General features: G+C 37.7%; 1 protein-coding gene across 10 annotated transcripts in view; it reads left to right on the forward strand.

The window, feature by feature from the left end:
* Positions 1-16508, forward strand: part of TBCD (tubulin folding cofactor D) — a 261750-nt gene that overhangs the window by 136038 nt on the left and 109204 nt on the right. For all 10 annotated transcript variants that reach the window (XM_048817354.2, XM_048817360.2, XM_075119355.1 and 7 more), the window contains exons 17-19: positions 1334-1363; positions 8704-8789; positions 14565-14645. In XM_048817354.2, coding sequence (XP_048673311.2) covers positions 1334-1363; positions 8704-8789; positions 14565-14645 — 197 coding nt within the window. The remainder of the gene's footprint in view (positions 1-1333; positions 1364-8703; positions 8790-14564; positions 14646-16508) is intronic.

Below are 16508 nucleotides of genomic sequence, written 5' to 3' on the forward strand. Positions count from 1 at the left end.
AGACATAAGAAGTGTACATCAATTAAGATGCCTTCAAGTTTTGCAGGCTCAGAGACTGATATTTTAACATGCTTTCACACCTGAATGTTTCAAATATCAGTGTTCAGTACTCAAGAATAAACAGCTAAAGCAGTACAAACCCAATCATGCTGCTCTCAACAGCCTCTAAGTATTGTATTTAACTAGGCTTGGCAGAATTAAATTTTTATTTTTTATAATTTTGATGGATAATATTGATGTTTATTTTTAAGCATTTTTTTCTGTGTGTATCTAGTTAAATGTTCACAGTTGTGAAAAATTATGGGGTGTGTCAAGCAATGAGGGGGTAAGACAATTACTTAATGACAGTTGATTTTGCAGTTAAAAGAATTAAACCTTTATAACTGTTAAAACACAAATTGTCAAGATCACATGTCAAAATATGCAAAGTAAATATCCTTAAATCAAATTCTAAGTTTTCAAGCATCATTTTTCTTTTACTTTGTCGATCTGTAAAATTCAATTATTATGGATGGAAATTTTTATTGGTTTGTGTGTGTTTGGTGAAACTGTTGTTTACCAACATATACTGATAAAAATGAATCCTTCCAAGCCTATACATCACATAAACAAGGCATTATAACCATGATATTATCTAAGGCTATGTCTACACGAGCACTTCGTTGGTAAAACTGTTGGCAGTCAAGAGTGTGGAAAAAACAAAAAAAACCCCACCTCCCTGACCAACATAAGTTTTACAGACAAAAACATTGGTGCGGACAGCGCTATGTTGGCAGGAGATGCTCTACCACCGACATAGCTACGGCTGCTCGTTGGGGGTGGTCTAATTATGCCAACAAGAGAGCTCTCTACCATTGGCATAGAGGTGTGCTGCTGCAAGGTCTGTAGTATAGACATAGCAGAGTCTTTATGGAAGATATCTGAAACTTTCCCAAAGCAGATAAACAAGACAGAGCTGTCCTGATTCCTTTTGTCGCAGGCTACTGACTTTTGATTGTACTGTGAAGCCTTCTCTTAGGAATCAAAGACTACTCTTATGGGTGTGATTATTTTAGTCAACTTGCATTCTTAAACTGTTGTCATGCAACAGACAGATTTGAAAGCGCATTAGAACATAAAGCATCAGTGACCTTCCCTCCTCCCCCCCAAAAAAACAAACCAAAAACAAAAAACAACCCTTGAGGGCCTATTCAACTAACAAAGGTGACTTTATTTTAAAAAGTAAAGCCATGGGTCATTTATATTGCTGCGTGTTTGTTTTGAATTCATCCTCTGGTGTTTATCAAAAAGAAAACTGACTCATTTTTGTATGTTTGTTCTCTCTGTTCTGTAGGCTGCCTTCCAGGAGAATGTTGGAAGACAGGTATAGTAACTTTTCTGATTCTTCATTAGGCTTCTTGTAGATACATTGTAACATGTAACTCCTAAAACCAAATGAGTAAAAGAACAACCAAATTTGGGGAACACTGTTTTGAAACAATCATGTAACATATTTTCATCATTTGAACCACAGGTTCTTGTGTACTTTTTTCCCCTTTAAACTTAATTGAGAGTTTTTAGGACATTAGTTCCAGAAGCCTTTTAGCAAGTTGCTTCTAAAAAGCAAAACCTTGATGTAAAGTCGCACAATATGCCTTAACTTGCATTAAGGTAAGTTAAGTGAACTACACAAGGCCTCACAGCAATTTGATCGCATAGCTAGCACTAGAAGTCAGGAGTCCTCACTTCTGGTCCTGTGCTTTGTCCAGTAGGTCATGCAGTTTCTCAAACCATAATTTGAATTTTCCAAGAAATTTGTTAGTTTTGAAGTATGAGTTGTTCAAGTAGAAAAGTCCACTTTATTTCCATGTCACTTGGCAGGCAGATATTTCATGGCATAAAAGACTTAGAACAGTGGTTTTCAGCCTTTTCTCATTTGCGGACCACTAAAAAAGTTTGAATGGACAGACCCCGTTGGAAATCTTCGACCTAGTCTGTGGACCCCCCAGGGCTAAGTTCCCTCTAAAGTGCGTGGCTGGGTGGCCGCCTACCAGGCTATCGAGTGCCGTGCACTTCAGGTGTCCCTCCCCCAACTGCCATGCTGCTTCTGCCCTCTGCCTTGGAGCTGCTCCTGGGAGCCTCCTGCTTGCTGTGCAGAGTGGGGATGTGGAAGGGGGCACTGATGTCAGGGTGTCCTCCTTCCCCCCTGTCCCTGTACCCCATCTCCACAGAGCGGGGTGGGGGACACAACAGGGCTCAGGACAGAGGGAGCTTGCTGGCAGTTGCTGCTGTGTCTGAACATGCTGATCTACTTAATAGGGCAGCGTGCTTAAAGTGGGGGCAGCATGCTTAAAGGGGCTATGCGTGTGTCTGTCTTTTTCACAGTTTTTTTTAGTTGTTTTACTGGTCTATGCATTTCATTATGCTTAAATTGAATTCTTTGAGTAGTGAGTTCTAAAATGCCCAACTTGTCCTGGCTGGAGTAATTATCCCTATAGTAACTTCTTAAAAGTATATATTATATCTAGGTTTTTGGTTTATACTGGTGGTGCACATCCACACATTATCTTGATATGGTGCACATAACAAAATTCATTCCACACATGGATGGAAAAAATTAGAGGGAACACTGCTCCAGGAGTCCATGGACCCCAGGTTGAAAACCACTAACTAAAAATCTCTTCATCTGTGTGCTGAATACACTAACTGCTAAGGTTTCTGCCTGAAGTCTAGAAGAAAGAGAAAAAATTAGCCATGCAATTATTTCCCATTTATAATACTAAAATAGTGTAAATACATTAACAAAATCTTTGAGATTGCAAATCATGTGTCTCACATATAAAAAAAAACAAACAAGCACATTTAAGGTGATCTGAGAAGCTTCTTATCTGCAGGAATCTGTGTTCAGGCCCTCATGATGTTTTTTTCTCCTCTAAGAGCTGACATCACTGACATATACAGCAGAGCAGGGAGCTGTGTTCCATACACTAATATAGGTGTTAGTGATGTCATGTAGGTAAAGAAGCGCAGAAGCTTAAAAACCTGATTTTAAACTATTTTGTAGTGCCAATATACTCCTGGCACTATGCATTCTCACCATAGCACATTTCCAGTATCTTGTTAAAAGGTTATTTGTGGTGTTCATTGGTATGGTATTTCCTCATTGCATGGTGTTATCTTGATTCTCATTTTTACTAAGATTCTTTTATGCCACTTTGGCAGTGTGAAAAGGCCTTATAGTGTGTGTAAATGTGATACTGTACTGGGTATGTGTTAGCTGCTGTATTAAGGTCAAAGCAACATGGAGCTAATGATGGTCTCATCTTGCCTTCATTGGATTTAATCAGAAGCAGGGATGAGGGGCAGGGGGCAATGGGCCCAGGACTTTTAAAAGTGGGAGGGGGCAAACAGTAATGTGATAAAGTTTACAGGCAGTACAGAATTATTCAAAATAGTTAAGTCCAAAGCTGACTGCAAAGGGTTGCAAAAGGATCTTAAAATTCTGGGTGACTGGGCAATGAAATGGTAGATTGAATTCAGTGTTGATAAATACTAAGTAATGCACTTTGGAAAACATAATCCCAACTCTACATAAAAAATGATAGATTCTAAAATTACTGCTACCACTCAAGAAAGAGATCTTGGAGTCATTTTAGATAGTTCCCTGAAAAGACTGGTCATTGTGCAGCGGTAATTAAAAAAAAAAAAGGGGGGGAAAAAAAAAAGGTGATGTTAGGAACCATTAGGAAAGGGATAGATGATAAGACAGAAAATGCCATAATGCCACTGCATAAAACCATATTACACCTATTCTACTGTGTGCAGTTCTGGTCACCCTTTTTCGAAAAAGTTATATTAGAATTGAAAAAAGTAGAGAGAGGAGCAACAAAATAATTAGGGGTATGGAGCAGCTTCCATATGAGGAAAGATTTAAAAAGACTGGGACTATTCAGCTTAGGAAAGAGATAATTAAAGGGGGATATGATAGAAGTCTGTAAAATCATGAATGGTGTGGAGAAAGTGAATAAGGAAGTCTTATTTCTCCTTCACATAACACAAGAACCAGGAGTCACCCAATTAAATTAATAGGCAGCAGCAGGTTTAAAACAAACATAAGGAAGTACTTCTTCACACAACTCATAGTCAACCTGTGGAACTCGTTGCCAAGGGATGTTGTGATATAAATATGTTTGTGTATAACTAGGTTCAATAAAGAAGTAGATAATTTCATAAGTGATCTCTCTCCTGCCATCCATCTCCACCCTCTGACAAACAGTGGCTAGGGACACCTAGCCTTACCCGTCCTGGCTAATAGCCATTAATGGACTTAACCTCCATGCATTTATCTAGTTCTCTTTTAAACCCTATTATAGTCCTGGCCTTCACAACCTCCTCAGGCAAGGAGTTCCACAGGTTGACTGTGTGCTGTGTGAAGAAGAACTTCACATGGAGGATAGGTTCATCAGTGACTATTAGCCAAGATGGTCAGGGCTGCAAACCCATCTGACATGGGCTACTGTTGGAGGACAGGATACTGGGCTAGATCAATTGCTGATCTAACCTAGTATGGCCATTCTTATGTTCTTATTCAAAAGGCCCCTATTCTAAGGTCAGTTTTCAGTGTTAGGCTTTCTGTACTCGAGCTGCCCCAAATTCTCTGTCACACGAGCTGGGTGTTCACTCCCCTAGTGATGGGAGGTGGGCAATAAGGAATGTGTGTTTCAAGATGAAGTTAGGATAATAGTGGAGGAAAGCTTCAAGGGAGGGCTTCTTCTGTGATGGTGGCCCAACTAGGGCTGAGGTAAAGAGGACATCATGATTTCCTTGATTCTCCAGAGCGTCTAGTCATTGCAGAGCAGTTCACACTGCCTCCATGTCATGTGGTACTGGATAAAGCAATAAAACACCTCCCCATGATTTCAGCTTATATCAGGTGGGATGCAGCCCAATGATGCTGTAGTTTTTAAGCCAGCCCTGCTGAAAAGTACTGGATATACATTAATAGGTCAGATTTGTTTAAATGACTTCTTAAAAGTGTCGAGGCAATTCCAATGAACTTTGGATGACTATGCGGCTTTAAAAAAAAAAAAAAAGTGTATGAACTGTCAACACCTGAAGCTAAGAAAATACTTGTCTTGGTGAGATGATAGTTTTGATTATGCATACTTATTTCATAAAGGAAGTGATTTGTATAAATGGCTAAAATTATTTTTGTCTTATCCATAATATCAAGATTTCAGGATATTCTCTATCAGATCTAGATGTTTTCAATACATTATAACAGACTTAGGCTGAATAGATAGAACCAGACATCCACGCAATTTGTTGTAGAATGGCCTGTGGGTTAAGTATTCATTTATGCTCCTTTTTGAAAATATTGACTTTATTTCACCCTTTTACTAGGGAGGTCAAGACAACTACACACAAGCTTACGCTATCTGACACTTTCATGTCCCCAGTACTAAATTTACTAAACCAGTTTCAGTTTTCACTGTGAGAGTTTATGCATCTTACATGTATGCCACATCCAGAAAATAAGTTCCTGTTGCATCTTAGCATTGTTTCTTTGGTTTTTAAAGATGTGAGCTAATTGAATGAATATTTGGCTACACCTTTTCATTCAATGAAAGATTTGTAGGGTTGTTTATAGATCAGTCAAAAAGGTTCAATCCCAAATTAATCTATTGCCAAAAAATTTCATTGCCAGGCATATGTTGATATATATGGTCTACATTTGAACTCATTACAGATTTAGCTAATGCACAGATAGACAACAGATACTGGATATGTTCTGGCATTTTCTGGAGGGATCTACGATGAAATCGTAAATTAGCAGGGCACAGAACCTGACAGTGGAATGGAACAGTATCCATGACTCACCTTGTTCCTGTGGGAGGAGTAGTGAACCATTTCTTGCTGCCTAGGAGAATGGCTACTTCAACCATCAGATACACCCATTATATCTCTTTATAATATGATGCAACAGACATCCTTTTTCTGCGTAGGTGGGAAGTAAAGTACTTTTTCTCCATCCAAAGCACTTAATACTTTTAGTAATTAGATGAGGAGAAGAAAAGTGCAGTTTTGTTGCTTTCTTGTTCCTGACTTCTTCAGCTCTGTAATGCCTCCTATCCTGGAGGGAAGAGAAGTGTATGTGTGTGTGCTACAGCAAATATGTTGCTGTTCACTGTTAGGGTGGATTTGAAGATTCCATGGAGGTGAAAGGTTTTTTCTTTAAAAAGTCCCAGAATATATCTAAGAATAAATCAAAGTAGAGGCACTTTTTTTAACAAAATTAATTTTAATATTGAAGTGCACTTTTAAAAAATCCTTTGACACAATGGACACTTTCTAGATTATTTTGCATTCCTGTAGCCCCAATGGAGAAGGGATGTAAAGCAAAGAAATTGTCCAGATTTCCCAGAACCTCTACTCCTGCACAGCACTCATTGTTTACATATCATGTGACCTATCCCTTTTGTAACTGGGTGTAGTATGTTTGGTTATTGGCTAGTTTACGTTTGCCCTTAATTATAGGTTGAGTAGGCCATGCTGTCTCCTCCATCAGGAAATATAACTTTGTATCATACCATTATACTAAATGAAATCCCGGTCAGCCAATCAAAATTCTGAAAATCTGAGCTATGTATGAGCTATTAGACATGACTGGCAGTGAATTTACAGCTGATGACTGCATGCATAATCATATGTTATGAGTGTCTTCTGAAAAAAGCAATAATACATTTGCATAGCACAATCAGAAGTGTGGTTGCTACTATGGAATTAAATTTGTTGAAAAATTGGGTTTTATGAAAACTTTCTTTAGTTAATGGATAAACACATCATGAAATATATATATAAATGGAGACTAGTAAATAACTCTTACTTTTTTTTTTATATGTGGTGATTTTCTTTCTACCTGTCCTCTCCTACACAGTCTCTACTGGGTGTTGTTCCTTTCATATGACCTGAAAACCTGATTCTGCTTATATGTCTGTATATACAAGATTTATACAACATTATTTTCTGTAATGGTAACAATATTGCTAGTGTGGAACAAGTAATTGAAGGAAAAGCTCTCGTTTATAATGAAATTTGTCTTAAATGTAAATATCTACTCTCTCTAATAATGCTCACTGCCTCTGTGACCACTTCATTACAATGGAAAGTATAGTTAATTAGCTTTGTGGATTTAGGCATGACTCTGATAAGCAGTTCCCTCAATTCCAATTGATGACACAGGAATTGAGGGTGTTTAGTTTGTTGTCAAGGTAATCAGTGCCTCTTAGCATTGAGCTCATTGTTCCTAATTTCTAATACCACCTTTGATTTTTTTAAAAATAAATCCTTTTACAGAGATGAAGGTGTTTAAGAAACTTCCTGTGTTATTGGATATTCCAATCCTACTGTTTTTCTAAAAATAATTTCAGCACAAACACATTCTGATATGAATGTATTTACTGTGCACCCTGATTGATATAGATTATATTTAGTAAAACTATGGCATTTTTGGTTTGATAGAAATCCTAAGAAGTTATGCTTCATCTTTGTGATATCACTGCTCTGTGTCACTGTATGATATTTTCTCCACTGTGTTATCTTAGCCATGAGACCTAGATCACATCTCAAGTTAATTAATTTGCTGTAATAGAATCATTTTGGGTGGTATCTTAAGAATGATGTGTTGTCTTGTAAAAAGTTTATCACATTCTTGACACATGAAGTTTATACAATATGAAGATAGAGGGACTTTATTTCTTATAGCAGTGTTAATAGGTAGGTCCACAATAAGTAATGCTGTTAGCTTTTCCACTATAATTTACTATTAAGACGTTTACTGTATCCTGAAAACAGAAACAGTCTCTGATGGACAGAAATAATCTGAAGAGGCTACCATGAGAGCAAATCATAATGAATGCAGGTGGCAAAGGGAGTGACTTTTGGGGCAAGGAAACTCCTCCAAGGCCAAATGGAAGTGGTGTCTGAAATACTTGGTTGGTCAGTGATGGATAAATTGGATGCCATTACAGGCCAAGATTAAGATGATAAACCTATTTCAGGGAAAGTAGATAAATATGATATATACAGTGTTGTTTAGGGGAGAAATTTTAAATTATAAAGTGGTGGGCATCTTGGTACAGTGTCTATATCATTCTGAGTGTAGCTAGAGGTATAGGTCTAGATAGATACACATGGTGTGAAAAAGATGAGTAACAAAACAAAGAAAACAAACATTATGAATCCAAATACTCGTGCCGCCCCTTCACCTTCAAAGTGAATCTACAAACAATTAGAGCTCTATTCTGACTTCGGATACACACATGGCTTCCATTGAAATTGGCCACGTATCCTTAGTTGTATTATGGCACTTTTAAGGAACATGGCAATGAACTAGAAAAATGCAGTTATGAAGCATCCAAACTTGAGGACCCACACCAAAATATATTTTAAAAACATTTTAAATTAATCATTTCAAATGATACTTTAACATTACTAAACTTACTGCCTGCTATTGTTTACTCTGTCTCTTGGCCATCCTCTTTTAAGTGGAGTCAACTGTTCAGCACATCAGATATCTCTCTTGTGTAGATATACTTTCCACAAAATCAGGAGTTAGTGTGTATAGGTGGTGCCTGTTAGTATAGGTGATATTTTCAACTGTTGTTGACCATTAATACAAAATTTGATCAGTCGTCATTTTTTTTCTTCTCTTAATATTGATAGGGGACTTTTCCACATGGCATTGACATTTTGACTGCAGCTGATTATTTTGCTGTTGGTAACAGAGTTAATTGTTTCCTTAATATAAGGTAAGTTCCCATGCATTAGTTTCCCTACACTTAACAGAGCTTTATTACCTTATATTATGTTATATTACCTTATAATATTATCTTTTTTAATAAACAGGAAACTTATTTTTCTTATTCCTATCTGTGAACACAGATTATGTTCAGAACATGGCAAAAGTTTGAGTGAGTTGGCCCAAGGTTCTAAACTAGGTCTGATGTTCTTCATTGTTAACTTCAGTGTTATCAGTAAAAGGGGGTAACAAGCAAAGTGGTAAAATTTGCAGGTGACCCAAAATTATTTAGGTTAGTCAAGAATGGAGAAGACTGTGAGGGACTTAGAGGGAACCTAACACAACTAGGTGCACGGGCAGCATGATGGGAGAACAAATTCATTGCTGACATATGCAAGGTAATGCCCATTGAAAGGAGTAATTTGAACTATTAGTTTCATTACTGAGGTCTTGTCTACATGGAAAGTTACTGTGAGGAAGCCAGGCATGTTAATCTACAATGCACCAGCTTCTTGTGTAGTAGTGTCCTGTGTGGACACTGCTGTAGTGCAGTGAAAGTCCCGGACTGTGGCTTAGTATGCTACTACTTCAAAGCATAGTACTCTAAGTTGCATTACGAGACTTTCACTGTGCTGTAGAAGTGTCCACATAGGACGTTACTGTGCAGCAAGCTGGTACTCTAGATTCACATGCTGGCATGCTGTGCAGTAGCTTGCCATATAGACAAACCATAATTTCTATATTAACTGTAAACACTAATGATAGAGACCAGGGCATCACGGTGGACAGCTCATTGAAAATCTTAACTCAATGTGCAGCAGTAGTTGAAAAAGCAAACAAAATGTTGTAGAGTAGGCTGTTTAAAGAATTGGACGGTGAATAATATTTAAATAATTAGGAGCCCGGTGGCACCTTAAAGACTAACAAATTTATTTGGGCATCAACTTTTGTGGGTAAAAATCCCAGTTCTTCAGATGCGTGGAGAGATATTTTTTACCCACGAAAGCCTATGTCCAAATAAATTTGTTCATCTTTAAGGTGCCACCGGACTCCTCATTGTTTTTGTGGATACAGGCTAACACGGCTACCCCGCTGATATTTAAATAATTAAAATGCTGTTGTAAATCAATGGTGTGACTTTAGCTGAAATACTACGTTCAATTCTTTTAACCCGTGTAAAAAACTGCTAGCATGGAAATAGAGAGGTTTCAAAGTCAGGTGATAAAAATGACTGGTACAACAGAGACTTCCTTGTGAAGTGAGATTGAAAGACCAGGACTGTTTAGTTTAGAGAGGAGATGGATTAGAGAGGGTCTCCTATTACTGTTCTAATACAAGAGTAAGGGAACATTCAGTGAAACAGAAAACACATTTAAAACTGATACAAGGAAATATTAATTTCCCAATACAAAGTTAATTTGTGGAACTCACTGCCAGAAGGTATCAAGACCAAGAGCTTAGCAAGATTCAGGGTATGTCTACACTGCAGCGTAAGCCCAGGGTTAGTGGACTTGAGTCAGCTGATCCATGTTAGGGAGCCCTGGGCTTGTGCGTCTACATTGTATTTTAACCCTACATTGAGACTTTTCTAACCTGTACTTGAACCTAGGGCTCTGGCATCCATGCTGCAATACACAGACCTGAGTTATAGTAACCATATGCCAGATTCGCTAGCGCCTCATCCCCTTTTCCCCCAGTCCCCAAATGTGGCAGCTCTAGTCCTAGGACCGTGGTGCACTGTGGGAAAACTTTGCTGCCCGTCCTGATGTTACAGGAAATTTGAAGCAACTTGCTTAGCAAAAGATTTGGTCAGTTCGCTCTCCATTTCAAACCCAGGAGGCTCTATGATAGTGTGCTTGTGGATTGGTGATCAGAAGAGAATGGGTTAATGCTGACCGGAGCTGCTGCCATTCGCAAAGTGAGCGTGTCTTTCATTTTCAGAAAAGTGGACGGCAGATTTTTGGGATAGAGAGGACTAAGGAACTTGTCCCATGGAATTGTGGGATTTTTCTGGCTGACTTCCGGGATTCGAGTCAAGTGGGGCTGCATCTACACTGCAAAGCAGTATGGCTTGGACCCTACATCCTGGGTCCAAGCCATACTTAACTCAAGTTTGGACCTTCCAGCCCTGCAAGGTCCTGGGAACCTGGGTCCAAGCCCTGGGTTAGTGCAGTTGCAGTGTAGATGCAAGGGGGACTGTGCTTGAGCCTGGGCTCAAGCACAGTCTTACGTTGCAGTGTAGACGATTAACTTCTTTATATTGAGCTTTTTTTTTTTTTTGAGTTTGCTTCAGGATGTGGTGTTCTGCTGTGTGCTCTATATCTTGACTTGAACCTACTCAGCTAGCAGTGTAATGATTTAAATATTCCCTTATCTCTGTGACTACACTTCTCTTTATTGTTGCACTATGTGGAGTGCCATCTTAAAATCAGAAGCATGTTGCAGTTTTGGCCATCCTGTATTTCCCCCCTCTCTGTTTCAGTCTTCTGTTCCATCTCAGTAAGGAGAGGTGAAAAAGAATGGCTGTTGCACACATCATACAAGGAATTATGCATTTTAAAATATAACAGATATAACAATGTGGGGCGTCGTGCCCACTCAGACAGTATAGAGGTACAGACCAAATGCCAGGACAACAAATGGGGAAATGGCGCACACTGTACACATACCTGCTTTTTAATTCCCACAAAGCAGAACGACAGGTTTAATGTTTTCTAGTTATCTTATTATGATCCTATTCCCTTTGCTTGAGCTATATAGTGTTTTGTTTTTGTTTTGTTTTCATTTAACTGATCCTTCTTTGTATTTGTCCATAATTCCCACCTTATCCCTTCTCTTTCCTTCCCCTACTCCACATCCTTTTTCTACACATAGGCTAGTTGGGGGATATAAGCAATCTTCAACCAAACCAAACTAGGGAAATGCAATTGGTCATATTCTCTGAAGTCTGTTTAACTGCGCCAATTTGCACCCGCAGAGCATATGGCCTATTACTTTAAAAATGTACACAGCCTTAAAAGAAGTAGTAGATTTTTCTGGCTTCGGGGTAGTGAGAAGTTTGTTTCTCTTCACTTTTTGCATTATTTTGTTGATGCCTATGCTGTTGTCTTTTCTTCCATGCTCTCTGGTTCAGCTCTCTTTTTCATTGTAACTTTCAGTGTGGTGTTAAGCATACATGATAAAAATGTTTCGTTTGCTTAAGGGCAAAAATATTGTAAATTAAAAAGTCCTGCTTTATTTTGCCTGATTACAAAGCAGATAACAAAGTATTTCCCAGCTCTCTCTAGATCCTATGGCTGCTCTTTTCTTTCCTTAATTTCTGCTGCACTGATCACTTTAAGAGGAATTTCACCTAGTTACTGAAGTGTGATTCCTTGAAACCATATTCACTATTCTTAATCGAGATTTTGTTCTTAAAGTGTGTGTGTCATCCTGAAGTGTGTGTGCCATCTGAGCTGTAATTAATTGGGTCAATACTTCATTACTTCCTTAATTCTTTGTGTGAATGGCATCAAAGCACAAGGGGATAGGTTATATTTAATTGTCTATACAGAAAATATGCACCATTACATGATGGATGGAAGAATGGACCTCTCTGCCAGGGCCTCTCTCCTTGATTGCTTAGGTATAATTTCTTAGGTAGTTTTAAAAAGCAGTAACATGGTGTACAGAGTCCATAGTTTTGATTTAGAATCTCAGCCCTTCAGAGGTCTGTCACATGACTCTTATGCCTGCATAAATTCCCATTAACTATAAAGGGACTGTGTGTAGATGTAAAAGTCTGTACATTGCTTCCTTTGAGCAATCATAACATTAATAAAGTTCTGACTCTGGATGTTTATTGTTCTATATCTTTGAACTGATAGAAATAATTTTCTGCATTTGACTGTTTTCATTAATGAAGGCATGTTTCAGAGGTACAATATTATATATAAAAAGTTGTATGGCTATTGCCACATTATTATTAGATGGACTGGTAGCCCTGCATATTTTTAAAGTTGCCCAATACTTCCAATAAAAACCCAGGTTTTAGTTTCTTATATTGGGCTAAAATTTTCTTTGCTGAATGTCTACCTCAGGCTGACTTTTTTCTTTTTTTTTCTTTTTTTTTTTTTTTAAATTTCAGTAGTAATGCTTCAGCCATTTCTGAGAACAATGAAAAACAGTGTTTTGTCCATATAAAAAAAATCTGGTGACTTTGTCTTTAAGAAGCTCTGATGTACCTATGTTTTAGAGCAGGCATTTAAAATTTGGCTGGGGGTGGGGCGGGGTGGGGCTTTGTATCAGAGATGTACTTTTTGCCATTCCAGTGAAAATCTGTCCAAATGTGGCCAAGTTAATAAGCCTTTACAAAATCACAGCTCATATGTACTCAGTAGATTTTAGCAGCTAATTCCCCAAACATTCTGTCAGCATTGGGTGTGTTCCAGCCCAGGAGTGAGCAATTGCAACTGTGAAATGCAGGTCATGCCGGATCCGGGTATCTGAACTGGGAGTTGGGATATATGGGAGTCTGAGACTGGCTAGGCAAGGAGACTGAGATGGCCTAAACAAGGAGATGGGGTCTGGCTGGTCAGGGAGAGTGGGACTGGGCAATAGGAGGTTGGAAATGGCTGGGCCAGGATACTGGTATCCAGGTAGGGGAATAGGGATTGGAGAATGGGAGTCCGTAGGTAGGGTGGGGGGACTGAGATCAATCAGACGAGGAGCTTGGGGAACTGGAATTGACTGGGCAAAGGACTGGAACTGAAACCAGTGGAACGGGAATGTGGAGGTGGACAGACCTGAAGAGGTGTGGAGGTATGTGGGTGTCAACATGATGCCACATGATGGAGTTCGTGTTTTCAGTTTGCTTTTTTAACACTATGTGGGTCAGCAGTAGAGTTAGGACCTTTAGATCCACTGCACAGATCTGTCACTTGAGCTAATGGAGTAACTCATAGTAATAATAGTTATAGACTGTCCTCCATGTACACCAGCACTAGAGGGGGATGATGCACACACTATGCCAATATAGTATAATATTACTGTATTTCCAAAAAAAAAAAAAAAAAGCACTTTTCCCCAATCTAATCTTGAAAATAATTATAAATGTAGAATGTATTAATCATTGGATTTAAACAGTAAAATCTATAAGCAGTTTATTTTTACTAGTATTTATTGATCTTATAATTCTTTATATATGTATGCAATGGTGTTCACTGATCTCAAAATAGTTAAGAAAAATATTGTAAATATTAACATAATGAATGTTACATAATATGGAATATCATGTTTTTATGTACCCCTTTAATAGACAAACGGGTAGTATATTTTTGAAGGTTTTTTTGTTATTGCATTAAAAGCAATGGGGGCAAAATCTTTAAAGCAGTATAGTAGAACCTCAGAGTTACGAACACCAGAGTTACCAACTGACCAGTAAACCACACACCTCAATTGGAACGGGAAATACGCCATGAGGTAGCACCAGTACCATACAGCACTGTGCTAAAAAAAATAAAAAGAATGTTTGTTTGTTTTTTTAATTGGCAAGGTGAGGAAACTGTTTCTGTGCTTGTTTAATTTAAATGAAGATGGTTAAAAGCAGCATTTAAGTCAGTGTTCAAATTGTAAACTTTTGAAAGAACAACCATAGCATTTTGTTCAGTTATGAATATTTGAGTTACGAACAACCTCCATTCCTGAGGTGTTCATAACTCTGAGGTTCTACTGTATGTGCCAAAATTCAAACTGATATACATTCTGTATTCTTTTATATATATGGATGTACTTATTTCTTTTTCAGTGTGTACATTGCTAGTTTTCCTGAATATACACAATCAATGATTGACCACCTGGTTAACATGAAGATCAACCATTGGGATGGGTATGTTTCAAACATGTAACTTATATTATTTGGAAGTCAAAAATTCTGTAAATTTTACTTTTCGGAACTCTTCAGTTATCTTTCTTTAAAGGGAGAGGGTGGTAGTTGTCTATTTGTTCTTATCTGTACGATGGTAGGAACTAGAAGCCTCGATCAGGATCAGATTCCATTGTGCTGGGGCTTACAAATGCTAGTTATATTTTCCTGAATCAGGGACTAAGGGACTGAATCATATTCCTTAGAATGTCTAAAAATCATATTATGGTAATTATTTTTTAATAAAACAGGCCCCTCTGAAAACCGTTTTTAAAAGTATTAACAGATTTGTGCTCCTTTTTAATCTTGGAAATTTGTAATAACTTTTTTCCATGAATGATAACATTTGAAAAAAGAAATGTTAACATTTTAGAATTGCTAATGTATTTGATTGGGCAGGCAATGGCTTACATCAGTGGTTCTCAATGTGGGGAGGGGCCTCTAAACTTTCTAGTGTGGCATGAAAAGCACTCGCACTTACTCATGGAGTCACAACAGCACTGAAATTTGGCCCCTCTGTAATGACATCATGGATTGCATGGACATAATGAAATTATTCCAACACTTCTGATTTTTTTTCAATAGCAGAGAGGTGGATGTGGGTATCTCCCCACTGTTGGATCTGGGTACCTCCCCACTTAAAACATGTTTTTAGTTTTCGTGACATTTAAACCTAGTTTTAGGAGGTGAATAAAACACATCATTATTTAATACATTACGTAGTATATCTGAGTGTAAACATCATCGCCATATAATTATTGTTAATTAAGTAGACTTAATACATGAAGATAAATGTAGTTATATTCGCTGTTGCATGAAGATTGAAATGTGTATGTATAACACAGATGTGATGAAACAGTACTATAAACTATTTTTATTGCTCATGATGATGTTCCTGGCAGATATGGGATGAGCCCTGAAGTGCTACCATCCATATTTGTTTTGCTTTTCCTCTCCCTTTGTCTCTTTCAGCAGTAAGTTTTTATTCATGTAGCCAAGAGCTAACTGCAGGCTGCCTGGTTTGGGCCACTAGTGTTTGGGAAATGCCATATTCCATAACATTGAGTGGTGTCTTTATTTGTGGTGTGGAAATACAGTCATACACTGTAGCCGTGCTTTTTTACATGACAACTCTCAACTGGATTGGATATTTGAATTAACTATCAGAAACATTTTTTAATGGTAATTTACCTCCAGGAATTCTAAACAGGGTTCTCCTTAAAATCTCTCATTTTGTCATGGAGAAATGAAGGGGAAAAACAAAGCACCCATTCATCTCTTTGTGAGACTTATTGTCTTAGTCACGGTTTTGTTTAAGTTCACATTGTTTAAATGTTTGTTCATACATGTGTCTGTGTAGGACTCTCAGAATTCACAAGTTTGTCCTTTCTGTTGTAATTTCACTATGTTGTAAGTGTTGCAGAATCAAGAAATGTTAGAAGTAGACTAATAAGAAACTTCTGTTAGATAATTGTGAGGATGTATTTTAAGGCTTGAACTTTCAGAAAAGCCTAAGGATTTTCAATTGGAGTTGGGCACGTTACTCTTCTTGGCTCCTTTTGAAATCCCAGTGTAAATCAATTCTGAGGAGTAAACTAATTGATTAATTTCTATGTAAAGTAGTATTTTTAAAAGTAGGTTGCACAAAATATGTTGACTGTTATGGAACCTTTGATCTTGGAACCAATGGATGATTTGTTTAGTTAAGATTTCTGATATTTGACCTATTATGTTTAAAAAAAACAAATGTAGGTGTTCATTCTTCTAGAATGATCACACAAAATAGTCTGCTAAATGTTATTTTGCAAATAGAATGACACGCATAAG

This window comes from Caretta caretta, chromosome 14 (assembly GCF_965140235.1).
Source record: "Caretta caretta isolate rCarCar2 chromosome 14, rCarCar1.hap1, whole genome shotgun sequence".
In the NCBI taxonomy this organism is placed as follows: domain Eukaryota; kingdom Metazoa; phylum Chordata; order Testudines; family Cheloniidae; genus Caretta; species Caretta caretta.